General features: G+C 39.5%; 1 protein-coding gene across 2 annotated transcripts; it reads left to right on the top strand.

Moving 5' to 3' along the window:
- Positions 1–105: 105 nt before the first annotated feature.
- stxbp6l (syntaxin binding protein 6 (amisyn), like) lies at positions 106–21,231 on the top strand. 2 transcript variants are annotated; one of them, XM_026143015.1, is made up of 7 exons: positions 106–317; positions 5,363–5,530; positions 10,820–10,950; positions 11,132–11,363; positions 11,465–11,563; positions 20,036–20,193; positions 20,342–21,231. In XM_026143015.1, the coding sequence occupies exons 2-7, from the start codon at positions 5,377–5,379 to the stop codon at positions 20,363–20,365; spliced, it is 798 nt and encodes a 265-aa protein (XP_025998800.1). In that variant the 5' UTR covers positions 106–317; positions 5,363–5,376; the 3' UTR covers positions 20,366–21,231. The 2 variants fall into 2 exon arrangements, with proteins under 2 accessions (XP_025998800.1, XP_025998799.1); XM_026143014.1 differs by having other exon boundaries at positions 11,045–11,363.
- The last annotated feature ends 449 nt before the right edge of the window (positions 21,232–21,680 follow it).

Genomic DNA, 21,680 nt, shown 5'->3' with positions numbered 1-21,680 from the left:
GGCTGATAAAGATTTGCACATGTGTAATAATGAAGACTTCCACGGAAAGCTCAGTTTTTGAGACAGCAACTGTCTGTTCTCTGGCTCATACCATGTGCCTGTCAGCCTTTTGAAATGGGATGGACTATGGTTGCTGTGTGCCTTCACAGCAAGGCACGCCACTTAGTGTGCCTGGGTATAAATTCAGGACTGAAGCCTTGGAAGTATTTGATCAATTTAACCACGTACTAACTGAACATCTGTACTAACACAAGAGTCTCACTGGAGTAGAAACAAAGACCAGTCCAGGATTTGGAAACAGAAGAAAACAAGAACGGGTAGGATAACATTTAGACTTAAGTTTGGTAAATGAGTGAAAAACGTAGAGTAAGGAATCAAAATGTCAAAACACAATTAGCCATGTTTGACTTAACTGTTTCATGCAATTTTGGGTTGGTTGTCTTATAAAGATGTAATTTATTTGAAGTGTAGCTGCACAGCAGCTGAAAACAATAACATTGTTTATAACTATGGCAATGAAAGTCTTTGTTTGGTAAATGCATGGTGGTACTCTACTGAAGACAAAGATCTGAATACTTTGTCATTTCACTGTTGTTCATTGTGTTTAATTGTCACCCCCCCCCCCCCCCCCCAAAAAAAAACAAAACAAAACAAAACACAAAAAAACAAAAACAAAAACAGAAAACATCCCGTCAAACATGAAGCATTAGAATAAAATAGGATTCGGGTGGGGGGCAAACCTGCATGCCAAATTAAAGAATGAATGCTAGATTGAAAGCACCTTTGTTGGAAAAAGTATAGAAAACAGTGCTTGTGCGAATGGTTGAATGACACATGTTATATAAAGAGCTTTGAGTGGGTGCTATATAAGGACCATTCCATTTATCATTAAAATGAGCATTTATAAACCCAGGTCACGCTCACCTTGTAAATATAGGTCAGTGATAACAACAATATTATAATATTGTTGATAATATGCAGCTGTTGAATTGGCTCACCAGAGAAAATCTTTGTTTCAGAAATTGTTTCCCAAAACATGTACATTTTGGATGATAAGAAAAACTGCCAATGTCCAGTGATTCACACATAGATTACTGAGTGATGAACAATAATGTAAAACAATCCTGTGAGGGATGAGTCCCTCAGGGACTCTGTAATGCTCAAAAACAAGATGGGTACAAAGAAGGAAAGAAACAGGGCCATGATTAATTTCACAATCACTGAGTCATTTTCATAATTTCCAAACTTGATATATATATAAGTTGTTGCTATCTTATGGAAATACAAATAATAGCAAAATGCTTTCTCAAATGTGGCAGAGCAACTAAAGGTGTCTCAAAGATAGAAACACCTGTAACTGTAGTGTCTGATGTTGTCTGCTATTAGTGAAGATTGACAGAAAAAAATATTTTAAAAAAGCAGAAATGTTTTAAACTGTGTTTAGAGTTAACTGATTCACATTTAACTAAATAATGAAGGGCAGCCTTCTAAATTTTTAAAGAATATATAAAGTTGTATTAGTAAAAGCAAACATATTGTTGTTTTGAGACAAAATGGACGCAGGCCTGACCTGGTTTAAGTCTGTGATCCTTGTGATCTATGATGATCCAGCCCATCATGCAAGTGGATTCCAATCTGAACCTGACTTGGTGTCATTTTGCTATTTGGATAGAATAACCGAGAATCATTTATCGCTGATTTTCAGTAAAAATTATAGAGGTTCTGAACCTGAAGAGCTGGAATGTGATTTTTAGTCTTGAGTGCCATAAATGATAAGTAAGACTAGAAAATTGCTTAACAAATGCAAATACATTACACTAGATTTTAAGACACTGCATTTAGTTCTGTTTTCACTCAGTATTAATCATATTCACAAAATATATTTATATTCACATAATCTCTAAGATGCCACTTGTAACTGAGATTTTTCTATCAGTGTGACCGATTATGACACGACAAATGGTTTTGGCCTTTTTGTAATAAATAAGAATTAGGTTTTTATTCGGGTTTTTTTTTATTTTACTTTTTTCATCCTGTTCTGTCGGGCAGCTTTTGCAGTCAGAATTATGATCTGAACACACTGTCATGCCAAACACATTTTGCTTTTCCAAGATCAGCTCTATAAATTCTCTATAGGTTCCTCTTATTCGTGTTATTTCATTTATTACATTATACGTGGTATACAGTAAGACAGTGTCTAGGGCAGGACAGGCAGGTGAAGAAAAAACGATAGAGCACAAATAGAAATGCACAGAAACATGCATGTATCACCAACTGCTGCACCTGTAAGAAAAAACAAACATGCAACAAACATACAAAAATCACCTGGAACACAAAAATTCAAAAATGCATGTAAATCAACAATGTTTTTGTGGGATGCATGTGTGTGTGCATGTGTGTACCATGTTTACATACGTTTGTGATGAAAGAAAATTGGCATGCCACTATACTTGTGGGGACCAACAGTTACTTATGGGGACAAAATGCTTGTCCCCGCGAGTTTGAAGACATTCCTGAGGCTCTTTTAGGTTTTAGTATCAGGGTTACAATTAGGTAATGGTTAGGTTTAGGCTAAGGGTTAAGATTAGGAATTCATTTTTAATGGTTTGGGGTGAGCAGCTAGGGAAAGCATTATGTCAATTAGATATCCTCAATAAAATGGTAAATGGACTGATTCTTATATAGTGCTTCTCTACTCTCCTGGTGTACTCAAAGTGCTCTATGCAACATGTCACATTCACACAAGCACTTTTCTTCTAAGTCTTTAGTGCTTCCTAACAAACATTCATACGAGCAACTTGGGGTTAGTATGTTGCCCAAGGATACTGGGCATGCAGACTTGAGGAGCCAATGATCCACTAACCTTCCAGTCAGTAGGTGACCTGCTCTACCTCCTGAGCTACAGCAACCCCCAATAAGATGAGGGGGTCATTTCAGTAGGCCGCTGAACTAGCACATCTGGATATAAAAAAAAACCCAAACCCCTGCCCCATATAGACTTTGTGTGGTCTCAAACCACCTAAAGCTAAGGAAAATACCAGTAAAAAACACTTTGATTATAGCATTTTACAAAAAAAGAAAGATATAACTATTTCAACTGCAGGCCCCTATTCCAAGCAGCAGGTTTAGATAAGGACTATTGGTTTTTTAACCTTGAACTGAGGAAAACTGGATTTTTCTGTCCTAGAAAGAGAGTTAACTTAACCCTCTCGAGGCAGGCGTTGCCGATTTGCAACAGTTAAAAACTAACAACCTGATTACCCCACATACATATTTTATGAGTTTTTTTTCACTCAGAAGTACCACTGCAGGACTTGGTTGTGCATTAGCAAACAAAAAGTTTCATTTGAGCCTGAGAGGGTTAAACAGTCACTGGGGTAACAGACTGTCTGAGCTTAACATAGTCCGCCTATTCTATTTGTGGATGTATCCCAAAAACATTATTTTCCAAAGAAAAGCTCTCTGAACCTTACTTACACATTAAGTTGTGTTTTACATGGCTGACCAATGACGAAAAATGAGATTGAAATAAGTTTTGAGACTTTTAAAATGAAGAAACTGTATTTTAAAGTGATTTATTAAATATAGGCTATACACAGTCAGGTTGTGACCCGAATACATTTCATGTCGAAATGTGTTCACAGATTGATATTCTGTCATTAAACCATGTCAAGCAACATTATGAAAGGTGCAGTGAAAATTACAGTGTGAATCTTTGCCCTGTCCTCAGGCAGGCACATGCTAGGCTCCATTCTGGAAACCATGTCTATGCTGGAGACCACTTGTATAGCATGTCAGGTTCCAGCTGAATAATGAGATATAAAAGAAACAAATGTAAATCAATGTATGACAGCAGACATTAAATATTACATATTTTGTATCAAACTTTTATTCTGCCTATAATGATGACAAAGTGACCCTAGCAAATTAAATAACTCCCCCTTCTGTTTTATTTTTTATTTTTATTTAAATATCATGGTGAGGACTGACTCAGGTTTACATTCTGTGGTCCACTGGATAGAGGCTCTTTAATTACCTGCTGCTATGGTGAATCCTGGTATTGGAGGTCCTTTGAGAGTGGCTTTGTTGATCTTCAACCAGGCACACGCAATCCTGAATCTCTATATAAAAGCACTAATCTCTGATCCTATGAGTATTACCCAGTAAGCAAACAAATGGAGCAGGGAAGGAGACTCACCCTGACTGCTACTCAGTTCCTCTGGATGTCGATCTTCCTCCCTCTGAAAGCATGCTTGCCAGGGTGGCCCTCTGGTCAAGGTTTCACCTCAGTCAGATCCATTATCAGCAGCAATCTATTAAATCTGTGAACTTGGTGACTAAATCTAATTAACCTAAACTGATTTAATTCTGATCCTTGAGGACAAAGAGATTGGAGCGAATGGGCACGCCTTTGCAACAACGCACCTATCTCTGTGGGAATATACAGGAAAGGAGTCCAGTTCTTGGAAGTTGTAATCCATTAGGAAACGATGGAAATCTAAATCCTCCTGAACTTATAATCCAACACAGAAAAAATGCGAAGAGAAAAAGTCAAAATTACAATTAGACCCAATTAGTGGGTCCACATTGTTTGAGCAGTGGTTGCTCATCTGGCATATCTGTGGACTCTCAGAGCCAAATCTTCAGATGATGCCTTCTGGCCATCACAAGAACTAGTGTTAGTTTTTATATGTGTTCTCCCCTTCGCTCTCCTCCCTCTTTTTCTCTCTGGACATCTAATCATCTGTGTTAAAATCTAGTCACCACATGTCCAGCCAGACCCTATTTATAGAACCTATTTGTGTGACCTTAATTTAACATGATTTAAAATGTAGTTTAAAGATTCTTTTCCGTGTTTTACTTTAATATGATTTATTATTAAATCCATCACTCTGTTTTTCAATTACAATATACTAAATGTAATTTCTCTTATTCAGCCATACATGTTAAAGTCAGACATTCAGTGAATATTTGCACTAAAGGCCTGAGGCAAAGTCTAGGCTGTGTGCTAAGTTTGCATTTCCTGTTGGTACAAACAGTCCCAGCACAGAGGCACACACACATCAAATCACAGTTAAAGGCCAGGAGGTCAGAACTCAAGTATTAGAAAGATTTCATTATTCAAATTGCATTTCTCATTAATCATATTAATCAGACTTATACTTTAATTATATTTCATTAAGAATTAAAGATGATTTATTATTAGCAAAAACACATATACATAAACTCCGCTCTGTATGACTTCAAACATAAAAGGCTGGATGTTAAGTCCGTTTGCCCTCTCTCAGATGTAATGATAGGATGGTAATTATTCCTAACCAGGGATAACAACAACAGTCATGTATATAATTTATTTGTGTAGGTTTCTGGACAACAATGAACATTCAGTCTGCCATTAACAAAGAGATCTTCATCCCTCGTGATGAGCGGATGCTGGTGGCGGTGGAGGTGAGGAGGAGGAAAAAAAAGAGGATGGCTTTCCTGCCTACTGGACCTAAGGGGGATTATGCCACATTCATCTGTATATCAGGTAAAAGTCTATATTAGGCACTCTATGTTTCTGATTAAAAAAAATAAAACTGTAGGTTGAAGTTCTAGTGAGGCCATTGGAGTCATAAAAAAAATCAGACAGGGCACATTCATATTTTTGTGACTCAAATCTGAGAAATTATCATCTCAAAATATTGGTTTTTGTTGTTGTTGTTGTTTTTGTTTAAAACCTCATTAATATCAGAGAATATGTCATACAACTTTAATACTGTGAGATCTCAATCATGATCTTATTCCATAGTTTTTGGAGACAGGGAAAAATAAAAGTTCTTTTTAGGAAAAAAATGAAACATAAATAATTTTTGATATATGTGAATTAAAACAGGTATTAATGTATATTAAGAAAAGACCAACACTGCTCATCACTTTTGCAAGCTTGTTTTTTTATATATGTTAATGGAAATAGCAGAGACTAACGCATAGTCTCTGCATGCGTTAGGATCTTATATAAACAAAGTCATGTGTGTGATATGTACCTGCACGTAGTATTTGTCAACGCTGGCTGTGTGGCAGGTAAAGGCTGGACCCAAATGCAGGACTTAAACATAAGGGGTAAACTAAGGAAGGCAGCTTTTATTGCTATAGTAAAATCAAACACTACAAACAAGAAAACAGAACCTGAACTAGGAGTAGCGCGAAAACCACAGTGACACAAACAGCAACGAGGGATGACAACAGGCAGGGGAATACGGAGTATTAAATACATGGAGGATAATGAGGGAAGGGGAAGCACAGCTGGAACTAATCAGACTAACAGGACAGGGAAATAAAGCTGAACATAATGCACTATCAAAATAAAATAGCACACTATCAAAAATAAAACAGGAAGCATGCGACACACTCTATCATGGTACTGGGTCTGTGACAATTAACCTCTGTGTATTTAGTCCTCAGTTTTCCTCTGCCTGTTGAGAATGAGCGAGTGCATGTGTGAGTGAGTGAGTGTGTCTGTCTGTTTCACAAAATATCTTTGAAAATGAGGGTGGTAAGCCACGATAACATCCCCCAGGAGCCAAAGACAGAACGAGATGGATCCGGGAGAACCACAGCCCCAAAGAGTACTGAAGACCTGAGGCCACACATTTCGCCGATATCTGCGTGCCCATCCAGCAGGAGAAGGAGTGAGGCCCTAGATGGGGCACAAACGACCAAGGGGGGAGAGTCCCATGGGCATTGGACAGCCAACCCCAGTAGAGACCAACCACCCTGGTGTGAACCAAGATCAGGGTCACTGGGCTGACCCAAGAAACACCCGCTACTCGGAAGATCTTCTTCCTGTGGCCTCTGAGAGTGGACTCATCTCTGTGCTTGTCCTGCTAGACCTCAGTGCAGCGTTCAATACTGTCGACTATAATATTCTATTAGAACAATTAGAGCATGCTGTAGGTATTACAGGTACTGCACTACAGTGGTTTGTATCATATCTAGCTAATAGACTCCAATTTGTTCATGTAAATGGAATCTTCACACACTAAGGTCAATTATGGTGTTCTACAGGGTTCAGTGCTAGGACCAATTCTGTTTACATTATAGATGCTTCCCTTAGGCAATGTCATCAGAAGGCATAGCATATATTTTCACTGCTATGCAGATGACACCCAACTTTATCTATCCATGAAACCAGATAACACACACCAATTAGTTAAACTGCACTAATGTCTTAAAGACATAAAGACCTGAATGGCCTCTAATTTTCTGCTTCTAAATTCAGATAAAAGTTGGAGTTATTATCAGGATTTCCTAAAAAAAACAACAACCACACACTGAAAAGCCTTCAGTTAATCCAAAATGCTGCAGCAACCATAATGACAGGGACTAGAAACAGAGAGCATATTTCTCCAATATTGGCTTCTGTACTGTTCTCTCTATGTGTTGAACTCTCTGAATGTGAGCATAGATAAACAGCCAGCAAAACTCCTTTTCAAGAGCCATGAAGACAAGCATACTTGCTCCTTTAATGACATCATGAACTGGAGTGATGAAAAACACATACAAAACACAAAAACACAAAGGACTGTCATATAATCAGCATGTAAGTATAGTTAGGCACTAACATAGGAGACTACAAAATAAGTATCCTGTAGATATACAGTCTGACATTAATACAATGAAAAATGAGCAGGTAGTTGGTAAGTGTACGCTTTTATCATTAGCTCAGAGGCTACGACCTATAACTACTGCACTTCAAAGAAGGTACAAAACAATGTCACAAAACACCCTATTACTAATTACCTAATATACAAAGAACTGCAAGAACTTAGAACCATTGCTTTCTGAAGGACTCCTCTGAAGGATTGTTTTGGATTCAACACAAATGATTACAAAGGGATAGCCATTCCCACTGTTCTCTGCACTTCCTGTTTCCTGTCTATAGACATGTCAAAATAAAAGCTTCCCTATCTATCCAGGTGTCAAAATAAAGGCTTCACAATTTTCTGATGTATAATAATCAAAATACAATATTCATGGCTACTTATTTGTCCCATTAGCAGATTATCATATTCAAGACAGTATAGAATCCCTTTATTGGCACCCTGTTAAATCTAGGTTTGAATTCAAATTCCTACTCAGGCCCCATCTTATCTTAATGACCTTATAGTACCATATCACCCCATTAGAGCTCCTTGGTCTCAGACTGCAGGCTTACTTGTTGTTTCAAAGTAGAATGGGAGGCATAGCCTTCAGTTTTCAGGCCCCACTTCTATGGAATGAGCTTCCAGGTTGAATTCAGGAGACAGACACTATTTCTACTTTTAAGATGAGGCTTCAAACTTTCCTTTTTGCTAAAGCATATAGTTAGGGCTGGATCAGGTGACCCTTATGGAGCCCCGCAACGGACATGGGAGAAAAAAAAATTAAGACGGACTTTTGCGAGATCTCGCAAAACAAACTCGGGATCTCACAAAAGTTTTGTGAAAAAGTTTTGTGAGATATCGCAAAAGTTTTAGCCGCATTCTTCGGAGACCGCCAGCTCGAAGCCGACCGGGAGGTCAAGGCACGATGTGCTGGGAGAGTGGTGTTCCTCCCGCCTGTACTAGGTCTCGACCTCCCGTTAGCTTCGAGATGGTGGGTGTCAGATCTCCGAAAATGTCGGAGCACTTTTGCAAATATGTGATGTCTTGTAAACCGAGCAGATATTTGACGTTTACACAACTACATTCGCGCCTCAAAATATCTTAAAAGTTTATTTTGTGACCCAGAAAGAGTAATATTACAACTAAGTAGCTGCCACCATTGTTGGAATTCAACTTTAGTGAAATATCGGAAAAGTTTTGCGAGATCCCGAGTTTGTTTTGCGAGATCTCCCATGTCCCTTGCAGGGCTCCGTAGACCCTGAATCCCCCCCTTAGGTGTAGGCTGCTGGGGGATTCCCATTATGGAATCTCCCAGCAGATTCCATATTTCTTCTTCAGTCACCTTTCTCACTCACTATGTGTTAATAGACCTCTCTGCACTGAATCATACTTGTTATTAATCTCTGACTCTCTTCCACAGCATGTCTTTTATCCTGTCTTCCTTCTCTCACCTCAACCGGTCGCTGCAGATGGCCGCCCCTCCCTGAGCCTGGTTCTGCTGGAGGTTTCTTCCTGTTAAAAGGAAGTTTTTCCTTCCCACTGTTGCCAAAGTGCTTGCTCATAGGGGGTCATATGATTGTTGGGTTTTTCCTCTGTATGTATTATTGTAGGGTCTTTACTTACAATATAATGCTCCTTGAGGTGACTTGTTGTGATTTGGAGCTGTATAGATAAAACTGAATTGAACATGAAGCCACACACTCTGGAACGAACAACCATCCCAGCAGGGTGCAGTGAACCCCTCCCATCATGACCATGACCATGTCCATTCACACACACACACACACACACACACACACACACACACACACACACACACACACACACACACACACACACACACACACCCCGCTGGAACACGACACCAATAACTACACGACAAAACAAGACAAGATAGAGCTCTTTGTCTTTGTGGCTCGCGAGGGAAGTCAGCCCAGGCCTTCATCTTTCCTTAGCCAACTTCAACTTATTCCTTCGCTACAGCCCTTTTTATTGTCAGCAAGCAATCATTCATGAATATGCAATTACAAATACACGTGACATTCTTAAACAGGCATATCTGAACAACATTCTGTGTGTGTGGGTGTGTGTAGGTGCATGTGTGTGTTCTTCCAGCCATACTATACATAGACATATGACCTTACAATGAACTTAAACTGTGTGTATGAGGTATGCAGAAAAACAGAAGCAAGTGTCTTGCTAAACTATAAAAACAGGAACTTGCAATATGTCATATCTCAAATGCACATTTAAAGGTGGGAAGTCTTGCACCTCAAGAAACAGAACAGTCTGGTTTCAAAAGCTATAATGGAATTATAACGTCAAGGCTGCTTCTTCTCATCTCATGGTACACAAATGCACACAGAATCTTATCAGACCTAATAAGGATATGATTCTTATCAGCATACAAATGATTATGTATTTCTAAGCATAAATGACAATATAAGAAATATCAATTCCAACACTTGCTCTTGCTAGAAAGTCTGCAAAAGACATTGAAGGAGAACTTACGTTGACATTGACAGTGGTCAACTATTTTTCAACAAACACAACACCACCAGCCAGACGTTATGCTGTACCAAAAAGCATTCTTGAAAGGTGCAGTGACTCAAACTACTTTAACATTTTATGAAGGTGACATTGATTTGAACAAATCAAAAAAACTAACAAACTAACTAAAAAGGTGAAACAGTAAATGAGTGTTAAGTGATTTTTGAGGCCTATGACCTCCAGGAGCATAAATGGAAGATGCATTGCTGGGTTTGCTTCTATTCATTTGTTGTTCATTACTGAAACTGAACACTTGCAAATAATCTGCTGGTGATGATGCACTTATAAATTCAGATAAAACTGAAGTTATTGTACTCAGTCCTCAGTCAAATATTCAAAATATGATATCTAGCCAGATGCTTGGATGGCATTACCTTGGCCTCCAGTAACACTGTGCACAAGCTCTTTTTGCAAATTGCAAAGCTTCTAATGAATGTATTATTTTTGTAGTCTTCAAGGGCAGGGAATTTCTTACCATCTAAATGAAAAGAAATCTACTCTAAATGTTCAGTTCTTTGGTTATCAAGTATCTTTTTTATGTTAAAAAATTTAGTTTAAAATGATCAGAACAAAATCTCTGGTGTTAGTAAAATTATTATTACAAGCTTTAAATTCTGATATTGTGGTTTGCATTTATTTCCTAGTCACCAACACCAGACCTCCTCAGCTTCTCATCACCAAGGTGAAGCGGTTTGGAGGCTCCTCCTCCTTCATCAGGAGGTCCCAGTGGACAGTTGAACAACTCAAACAGGTCAACGGGATTAACCCCAACAAGGTCAGCAGCAGTACCTGTTGTATCCTTACATTACATTTCATATGCATTCAGTTGTTTGCCAGCTTTGTTTGTTTTCCTGTGTCCTCCTCTTCAGGACAGCCCAGAGTTTGATTTGGTTTTTGACAATGCTGTGGACCAGTGGGTGGCTAGCTCCTCAGCAGACAAGTGTATTTTTGTCCAGATCCTGTACCACGCCTGTCAAACCCACTGGGAGGGGAAAGCAGGTGGTCTGGGAAAGTCAAGGAAGTTGGGAAAGGCAAGCCAGCAGGGACGAGTTGACAAATGTGATCAAGAACTGGCAGGAGCTGGTCACCCAGATACCTATGAATCCAAAAACCTACAGGCACGACGGAAGAGCTTTGTTCTTCCCAAACACACAGAATTCATTAACTGCCAGTCCAAACTAACACAAGGTAGTGTCTCATGGTTACTGAGGTTATGATGAAAGTTATTTCTTAACAGATTTTTTGTTAAAATTTTGTTTTGTTGTAATGTGTTATGTTTGTTCAATTAGATGCCTGCACCATGAATCTGGTCATCTATCGCTGCAAAGCCTTCTTGAATCGTGTAAAAAACTTGATGGTTTCAAACCAAAGTCCCTCACCAGGTCAAGGTAAGATAGTGACTAAAGGAACATATAGAGGTTTAATGTTTTAACGGGTTTAATGAAAAGAGGGTTTTGTCTGTATTATGGGAAACATGACATCCAAAGATTTCTTAATCTATACTGGTCTTCCCTTAGTACCCAGACTGAAGGTAGTTATATATCAAATTACAGTTAATCTTTAAATCTGTCAATACTGCTAACCTGTAATACTTACAGCATGCTCTAATCTCTGTAATAAAATACTATAGTCAACAGTATCAAATGTTGCAGTGAGGTCTAGCAGAAAAAGTACAGAGATGAGTCCTGTCATAAGAAGTTTATGTGTTCACTAAAGCTGTTTCTGTTCTGCGATGAGCTCTGAAACTTGACTGAAACAGACTCAAATAAACCACTGCCCACACTGCAGATGATCAGTAAGCTGTTTTACAACTGGTCTTTTAAGAAAACCTTAACCCTTTGAGATAAAAGGAAGGTTGGAGATTAGCCTATAATTTTGCTAAAAAGTAACATTTTGCTCTTCTAAATTAATGAGACGCCATTTCATCCCCAGCTTATGAGTTATCTGCTTTAAGGTACATGTTTGAGAGTTATACCAGGGAGTCAAGTACCTCTGATTTGATACTTTCTTTTTTTAGAGCAACCGCAGTATCCAGAGTTGTACTCAGCCAAGATGTAAAATTATTAACAAGATAATCGAGCTCTGGGTAGCTGCTCTGCACTGTGTTGGCACAGTTGCCAAATTTTATTAGACTTTCAAATGAATTAAAACTTGGTCTGGCTGTTTCACTATAAACTGGCCTTGACCACGTGCTCGCCCCAAGATTTCAGATAGAGGAGTGAAAAAAATTATCAGAAGAGTTGTCCAAGAGCCATAGACCACTTACAGAGCACTACAGAAAGAACAGGAACAGGCAGGTACAATTCCCGTTGCCTGTGTGCATGGTCACCAAGCAAGGTATCATTGCGGAAGCATGTTGAAGTGGGTTTAAAGTTTGATAAATAACATTTAGACAAGCCTGTGAATTACTGACAGAATGTAGTCTAGTCAGATGAGACTAAAACTGAAGTCTTTGGATGCCATAATACACACCATGTTCGACGGTCAAAAGGCACTGCATATCTACCCAAAAAACACAACCTTTTGCAGCAATATACATCAACACCTTCATATAATTGAAGGAAGGATGAATGAAAAAATGTACTGAGACATTCTTGATAAAATCTGATGCCATCTACCCAGATGATGAAGATGAAATGAGGGTGGACACTTCAGCAAGACAGTGATCCCAAACACACAGCCATGGATACTCTCAACTGGATTCAGAGAAAGGAAATAAAGCTGTGAGTGGCCCAGCCAATCACCTGACTTAAATCCAAGTGAAAATCTATGGAAAGAACTAAAGCTCAGAGTTCATTAAAGAGCCCACTGAACCTTCCAGATTTGAAGACTGTGTGGAAGAATGGGCCAAAATCACACCTGAGCAATGCATGTGACTAGTTACTCCACACGGGAGGCATCTTGAAGCTATCATCATCAACAAAGGATCTTGTACAAAGGATTAAATAAATTTCAGTAAGGGTGTTCAATAATTTTTCCCTGTGTCATTTCTCATTATTAGACATAATTTATGGACATCTATAGTTTGATTTCTTCGCATGTGTGGATTAGATGAGTTGTTACTGGCATCTGGTGGGAATTTCATGCCAACAGTACCTTAGACCCTAAAATAATACATGCAAGCTGCAGGTGTTAAATACATGTTTTACCCGCTATAAATTTAACACTTCATAAAAGTGTTAACAATATCAATATCCTGTGAGAAGCAGCTCTGTAATTATGATGAAGGAACTATCCTCCCATCCCATTGTTCCTTCAGTGGTGCTAGTTTCAGTCATTAAACAAATGTACTGTTTATAAGATTGGGGAAACCTGCAGTCAGCTGAGACTGAAGAAGTCACTTGGATGAGTGACAAAACGTTTCTCCCACTGAAAACACTATGTTCAAATGAACAGAATCAACTTTTGGAGAGCTCTGTAATAAGTAATGTGTTCCATATCCTTTTTTATTTAACACAATTTCTTCTCGCTTTGACAAGGCTGCTGCCATTTTGAAGAGTCAATGAGACCACTCAAATGCTGTGTAAATGCTAATCCATTTTTTGCTGATAGTGAAAAAATGAAACTCAAATTGGAGGCATTAAATGGATAGTAAATGATAGCTCAAGTTAGGTAAATTAAATGTGAATCTAACACTAGTGGTATTCTAACTGAAGTGGTATGGTGGTGGAATAGGTTATAGGGTATTTTGGCTTCCTCCCACAGTCCAAAGACATGCTTGTTAACTGATTCTAAATTGCCTGTGACATAGATAAGGTGTATGAAATAAAACACTGTATGAATGTACGGTTAAATGTGCCTTGTATACTGAAGTCTTGTGAATGGTCAGTAACTAGAAAAACACTTGTATCCTATTGTACACCCCCAGCACATGCACTAAACAAATCATGAGTTTGTCTGATGCTGATATAAGATCTTTTTTACATTTTATTCACAGGAACTCCTAATATTTCAATCCACGAAATTCCTCCAAATGATTCTAATAGATCTAATGAAATGGCGATCCTTTTCTGAAATTGGTGCTAGGTCTATTGTACAGCTCAAAAAACATCCTTTGATTCATAGATTTCTTCCTGTCTTAATGTTATGGCACTGGGACTCCTCAGCTCATTGTATCCCCAGCATGTCTCATAGTCATTTTCCCTTCTGTCTTTTTGTCTATTGTTCTTGCTGAGCTCCACCTTTCTGTTGCCAGAGAAAGGCCTCTTTGTAATGAGATCCTGACATGAAAGGAGACTTTGTTTGTTTCAGGGAGGTTCATACAATAGCTGGCATTAGTTCTGTGACTAAGAGTGAGCACAGCATTCCACTGAAACCAGTAATAGGGCCAGTGTAATGGATGGGACACATGCCAAGCTGCACCACAATTAAAAGTAAACAGTTCCATAGCAATGGCTTAACAATGTGTTGCTATTGATAATGCTAGCAGAGGATGATGGTAATAGTATGAATTTGTTTGTATCAGTAGACTTGCATTTCAAAATGTTATCAGCATATTGGTGTATAAGTTGAAGTTAGCTTGGAAAGAAAAAAAGCGTCTGGACTTCTTTAAGTTGCTTGAAGATGTTTCACCTCTCATCCAAGAAGCTTCTTCAGTTCTAAGGTCAAACGGTGAAGAGTCCCATATTTAATCCCTGTTTGAGTGTCCCGGGGAGGGGGGGGGGGGGGACAACGACGACGACAATGAACCCCCTAAGGATCCTCTACCTAATCACATGAGCCAAGGTGTGAAAAGGGGTGTGGGTCACAATCAGCGAAGGTTTCGGGTGAGCTCATGGTGAAATCTAGCCCCACCCTATCATGTGATTTCCCAGAATGTGAGTGGGCGTTAAGGCGTCTGTTAAGAGATCTCAAAGCTGGATTATAGATGGCAGACAGTTGGTGTCGTAAACCACTGCCTCTGATCAAAGATGGCCGTTCACAGTGGACCTAGATAGCTTCTTTCACTCCTATTTCAAACCATCTTCTCTGTCCAAAATGTGAACATTGGCATCCTCGAAAGAGTGACCTTTATCCTTTAGATGCAGATGGATAGCCGAGTATTGTCCCATGGAGGTGGCTCTTCTATGTTGTGCAATGTGTTTATGAAGTGGCTGTTTGGTCTCTCCAATGTAGAGGTCTGTGCATTCCTTGCTACACTACAGAATACACTACATTGTTAGATTTGTGTGTTTTGTCTTTGGGATGAACCAGTTTCTGTCTGAAGTAAACTGGGATGTCGTGCCTGGAGAAGACTCTCCTGAGTTTTTCGGATACACCGGCTACATAGTGTCAGGGTTCCTGGGTCATTGACCCAGCAACTTCAGTTTGTTCATGTTCAGTTTATTTTCTACATGCTCGTGTTTCACTGTGCCAACTTTCTGTCTCTGTGTATTATGTTCTAGTTCCACTATATGTGTTATTAGCCACATTATGTTCAGCTGTGTACTCACCGGTCTCTCATTATCATCCTCATCAGTCTGTGTATTTAAGTCATCGGTTTCCACCAGTTCATTGTCTAGTCATTAACGTTGTCTACCTCGCATGTTCCAGTTCGGTTCAGTTCAGTCAGTCTTTCAGTCAGTCAATCAGCCAGTCATCCGTCTCATGTTCTGTTCATCCATTCTGTATAATAAACACCATCTTCATTCCACACTAGCCCGTGAGTCCTGCATTTGGGTCCGCTCTTCCTGACCTCCACACAGCGAAGCCCTGACACATAGGGGATGACAATGTTGTTGCGTTTGTCTTTCTTATCCTCCCCAGCTGGTGTCTGATCTTCTTTTCTGTGCATCTTTGCTGACTTGATGAAAGCCCAATTAGGATAACCACATGTTTTTGAGAGCTTCCTTTACATGTGTGTGTTCCCTCTATTTCCCTCCAGGCTTAGAGGGAACATTTTCTCCCCAGTGTTGTAAGGTCCTGATTATTCCAAGTTTGTGTTCCAGAGGGTGGTGGGAGTCAAAGAGGAGGTACTGGTCTGTGTGTGTGGGCTTCCAGTAAACTTCAGTGTTGATGTTCCCAGTCTCTTCAATGCGCACGGTGCAGTCCAGGAAGACAGACAATTATCGTTTGTTTCTTCCGTGGTGAACTAACCACAGAGTTAATGTGGGGATAAAGTATCTCCTTGGCAAATCCTGCACTTGATGGTGACATATGAAATTGGTTTGAACTTGGCCTCTTTTGTTATTCATCACATTCCTCAGCAAATTTCAGATAAACGCTCTTAGGGTCTATGTGTGAGGCATTGAGTCATAGAGGCTTTCTTTTATTCAGTCCAGGCAATACACAGGTTGGTCAGTCTGGTCTTACTGGTGTTTCTATATATTTTTCCTGGGCCCTGCTGGTGTATTGAGCTATGTGCCAGTTCATCATGGCCACTATGATGCCTGACAAGACATTCCATGTTGTGCTGAGGGAGGTTATTGGCTGGTATTTGGATAAGACTGGTCCTTAGCGGAGATCCTTGAGGATAAGGGCTGTTCTTTCTTTGGTTAGCCATTCTGGGTGCATCTTATCCAGTAGGCATGAATTATGCTAGGGCCTGATGTTGTCCACTGAGCACTGGAACCCATTCTCATACCTTTCTACAGCTAGGATAGTTAACTAGTTTCTGTTCGTGCTGCCTTGATCTTGGTCTCTAGTCTCCTTCTTCTTGTGGCTGTTTAACTTGTAGCCAAGCATCTCAAGGATCACTGTTGCTGTGGTGTACATCAGCTGCTTGTTCTTACTGGTGGTCCCAGTTGGTTGATTCTCCATACTATCTTCTAGTAGACCTTTAGAGGGTACTTCACATAGTCTTGGTAATCAGCCTTGGATGGTCCAGTTCCCAGTTTAGCTATGACCCTCTCTTTCAGGTTAGCTGCTTTCAGTTTCAATACCTTCAAGTGTAAAGTTTGGTGAAGGGTGGTTTATGGTGTGAGGTTTTTTTTTTTTTGGGAGTTGGACTCAAGCCTTCACAGAGGCGTTGAAGCTGTTATAGCTACAAATTTGGGCAAGCATAATATTATACATCTTTTCACCTTCGTATGTTACCATATCCCCTTTCTTTTTAAGAATGCTTATTAATGGTCATTATTTGACTTTGGTGTTGCTGTGTACTGTGCGTACAGTGATGTCAAAAAGTGTATTTTACATTGTGATAGAGTTGAGACTGCAGAAACCAATACATCCAAAAATATGGCGTTATTATTTCAATTTGCAAGTGCGAATGTTGCATGTTGAGGAGAAAATTATTATGAGGTAACAAAAGTTTAATTTGAGCGAACAAAATTCATTGCTGCTTGCAAGAAATGTATTTCAGTTTTTGCTATTATCTATATGCACACACAATAACAGCCCCTCTCGCTTAGTTGTTGGCATTTGCTCTTGCTCAGATCTCTGCTCTGTGTGCTGACAGACATCTGCTGACCTGCTCTCAGTCTGTCGTTTGCACTCACAACATCTCTGCTCAGTGCACGTACAACTCTCTGTACACCATTATAAGTGTGCCACAAAACCATCCAATCAAAGAATTGGATGCAAAAATTCTGATTGACTGTTATGGTCTCCAATCAGCTTGCTAGATAGTGCATTCTGGAGACATGGTCCAGAATGTAGCTAAACCCGTTTTCGCTGAGCATGTTTAATTATTTTATTTTAATATATATATATTTTAAGAGCATTGTTGGTTTTAATCTAGTTTAAACCAAACCACCCCACTGGCTGGCCATATCGGATGTTACAGGGGATATTTTTGCAAGTGCTAAATGAAACCATGAAAGATCAGCTCGTCTTTCACGATTAGCCTGCCTCTTTCGCAGTTAGTTTCCCTTTCCCTATGGATTGACAACCGCCTGAAAGAAAAAGAAGCTGAGAAGAACTACAGACCCCACAGGCATTTGGCTCACGCACTTCCAGTTCCTGTCACTCCTGCTCCCCTTCCAGTACTGTAACTTGCCTCCATCGCGGTTCTGTCACTTAACCTGTCTCACCTCCGTGTGCCCACCCGAATATGCAGAACCTCATGCCCATAACAACACCACTCCAGATCTCTCTACCATCTCATCTGAGTAGCATGACATATAGGAGGTTTTCAGTAAACAAAATGCCATCTCACTTCCACCTCACAGACCAAATGATTGCGCGATTGAACTCCTCCCCGGATCTCTCTTCCCACTAGCTGTCTTTACATCTTGTCCTGGCCTGAACGAGCAGCCATGGAAAATATTTTCAGGAATCTCTCGCAGCAGGCATAATCTCCCCGTCCTTGAAGAACCATTCATCTGTGCATAGATTATAGGGGTCTGAATGACATTACAGTCAAAAACAAATACCCACTGCCTTTAATGAACTCTGCTTTCAAACATCTTCATGGTGCCACGATATTTACCAAAATCAACCTCTGCAACACATATAATTTGATTCGCATAAGACAGAGAGATGATGGAAGACTGCATTCAATACACCACTTGGACATTTCAGATATTTGGTAATGCTTTTGGGCTAACCAATGCCCCAAGTCTTCCAAGCTGTTGTGAATGATATTCTTAGAGACTTTTTGAACAGATTCATTTTTGTATATCTGGATGATGTTCTGATCTACTGAAAACTCGAGGAACACCAAGCTCATGTCCATGCACCTCCTTGAAAGCGAATCCTATGTCAAAGCTTGAAATTGTGAATTTCACTTACCGTCTGTGTCTTTTCTGGGCTACATCCTGGTAGGAGGGCAGGTGAAGGCAGGTCCGGCCAAAGCCCAAGCGGTCAAGGAATGGCCAACTCCCACATCACGGAAACATATTCAACGGTTCTTGGGGTTTGCCAATTTCTACAGATGGTTTATACGCAACTACAGCCCGGTAGCCTCACCTTTAACATGCCTCACGTCCACCAATGTTCCATTGTGCCTTTTTTTCTCGTCGCCTCACCCCTGTACAGAGAAATTATGATGTGGGCGACTATTAGCAGTTAAACCTCCCTGGAGGAGTGGCGAAACCTGCTGGAGACAATGGAGCAACCATTCACCATATGGGCTGCTCACAAGAACTTAACTCACCTTCGAATACCTAAGAGACTAAAGGCACACCAGGCACATTTTTTCCCATTTCTTTCTGCCCAGGTTCTCGTAATGACAAACAGGACACACTTTCTCACCAGTTCGTCTCCGAACTGATCATTCGTATCTCCCAACCATCCTCCCCTCTACATGCAAGATTGGGTACATAGCCGGACATTGCTGGAGACTGAAACTGACCTGGGAACTGGTCCAGTGAATCAACGCTTTGTGCCAGCAGCATCCCGTCCTGGACTGGGTTCATACTGGCCAAATACTGGCCATTCAAGGAACAGTCAGACCATTTCTTTATTCATGAGGTATTTCTGGTGGGATACTCTGGATAAAGATGTCAGGGAGTATGTGAGGGCCTGCACTCCCTGCGCCTGGAACAATACCCACACCCAACGTCCCGTGGGTTTGCTACAGCCTTTAGTTACGCCATACCGACCTGGGTCACATACAGCATTGGACTAGCTGTTATACAGTTAGGTTATGGTTACAGTAATTATTTGGGCAGTGATTCTTTCTTTTGTCATTTTGCCTCTGTCCACTTCTGTTCATTACATTTTAAACAAACAAACAACCAAAAAACAAATCAAGAAAAGAAAGAAAAAATCCAAATCAGATTAAGTGCAGTTTTGAAAAAGTATGGCTTCTAGTTTTTAGAAATTACAACAATTTTTAAAAATAGTCTCTGATTTTCAGAAGCTCAAGAAATATGGACCTAAGTTTAAGATACTTGACATATTGTAAAGGTATTTGGTCCACTATTTTCTTACTAAACGGACAAGTATAAAATTCTCTCAATATCCTTTTGTGTGTGTATGTGTGTGTATATAAACAGGTCAAATGCGGAACCGTGCCAAAGGCAGAAGTGTAGGTAATTTAGTCCAGAGGGTGAATGTTACTCTGGGCGAGCGTGGAGACAGACTAACTCGTGCTGAGGACAAAACTGTGGAACTGACACACAAAGTCCAGCAGTTTGCAGACACTGCTCATAAGGTAACATATGCAGCCTTCTCTGCTAGATTAATCATTCAAAATTGTATATAGTATAGATAGTAGAATAGATAACCCATATTTGCACAATCGTTTGTCAAAATTTAACTGCCATACATTTTTTATTTCTGTTGTTCTATTTCCTATACAGCTAGCCCTGAAGTATTCAAAGTAGAGTGTACTGGAGAGAGAATACCGCTAACTCTGGAAGATGCTAATAAGAAGAATATAAGAAGATTTACTCTTGGGCTCCAGGATGTTACTAATTTGTTTCTATTATAACTACATGTATCAAAGACAACTAAATAATATGTCCCTGTGTTCTGGGGCGCCTCTGCCCATAGGTAAATATCCCATGAACTGTGTTTTGTCTGTTGTCAGATACTTTTATGAAAAGGAAAAAGTGGATTTATTTAACATTTGTGTTGTTCTAAAATAGCTTTTGTATTTTAGCTTTTGTACAATAGCCTTGAAATTTATTTGAAAGCCACTCCAGAGAAAAATTAGTACTGCTCTCAGTGAATGGCATTAATTACTCCATTTGATTTAGTTTGATTTTATGTTGATTTAATGTGCTTTAATTTGTATAATTCATAGTCTTCTTCAGTCTGGCATTATCAGTTGTTGTCTTTTTGTGCGTGTGTATGTACACTCACTGTCCAGTGTCTTATGTGTTGTCTACTATGTTCACATTATGTTTCCTGAACATCAAAGTGTCACGCTGTATTTACGCTGCTGTGCTGTGTATGTCATTTAGTCCATGTTAGTATTGTCTTAGAAAGTGGAGTAAAGGTACGATGGTTTAGTTTAAGTGGTTAGGGTACAGGGTACCTTAAGGATGTTTAAATGCTGCCTTTAGAAGACTCACAGCAGTGAATAGAGGATTACTTAAATCAGACTGACTCATTCTAACCCAACTTCTATTAAATGTTTTCTTTATTGCTTCTAGTGGCATTTTATATATGTGGTATGTCTGAAATTTTTCTTCAAACCTATCAACTCTTCTCTGTGATCTAATTAAATAAAAACATGTTGAGCTTATACAGGGTATCAGCTGTTCCTCTAATAGTAAAAAAAATAAAAAATAGTCCACATATTAGTCTCACAGTACAAAAGATGTGAAGGAGACACTATTTTTTTAAAGGTAAACAAAGAACCTCCTGATTTTCATTGGCTGTCTTTTTTTCTTCTTAGGAGTCAGAGGTAGGTCATGACCTATTCATGATCTACAGATAACCTATAGGTCATGATTAGGTGAATGAGGTCCTCTGTGTAGGTTCTTAGTCATCCAAGTCTCATAATCTTAGGTGAGGTGAATGACGTTTGTAGTAAAAAACACTTTGAGTGTTCAGTTAGAGTAAAAGAGCTCTGTAAGTGTCTGTCCATTAAAATTTGTCCAGTGTAATGGACATCAGCCCTATAAGCTAAAAAGGAAGCATAAAAATAAATAAACAAACAAACACCCACACCAGGACAGAGAGAAAAAAAGG

Source organism: Astatotilapia calliptera, chromosome 15 (genome assembly GCF_900246225.1).
Source record: "Astatotilapia calliptera chromosome 15, fAstCal1.2, whole genome shotgun sequence".
Classification (NCBI taxonomy): domain Eukaryota; kingdom Metazoa; phylum Chordata; class Actinopteri; order Cichliformes; family Cichlidae; genus Astatotilapia; species Astatotilapia calliptera.
Note: the sequence above shows the minus strand (reverse complement) of the source record. Positions and strands in the feature narration are given on the sequence as shown.

Bases quoted from the DNA above. Each gene is read 5' to 3' on its own strand.
- stxbp6l (XM_026143014.1), top strand. From the start codon at position 5,377: ATGAACATTCAGTCTGCCATTAACAAAGAGATCTTCATCCCTCGTGAT. The intron at 5,531-10,819 runs GTAAAAGTCTAT...TTTATTTCCTAG, and splicing joins CACATTCATCTGTATATCAG to TCACCAACACCAGACCTCCT. The intron at 11,364-11,464 runs GTAGTGTCTCAT...TTGTTCAATTAG, and splicing joins CCAGTCCAAACTAACACAAG to ATGCCTGCACCATGAATCTG.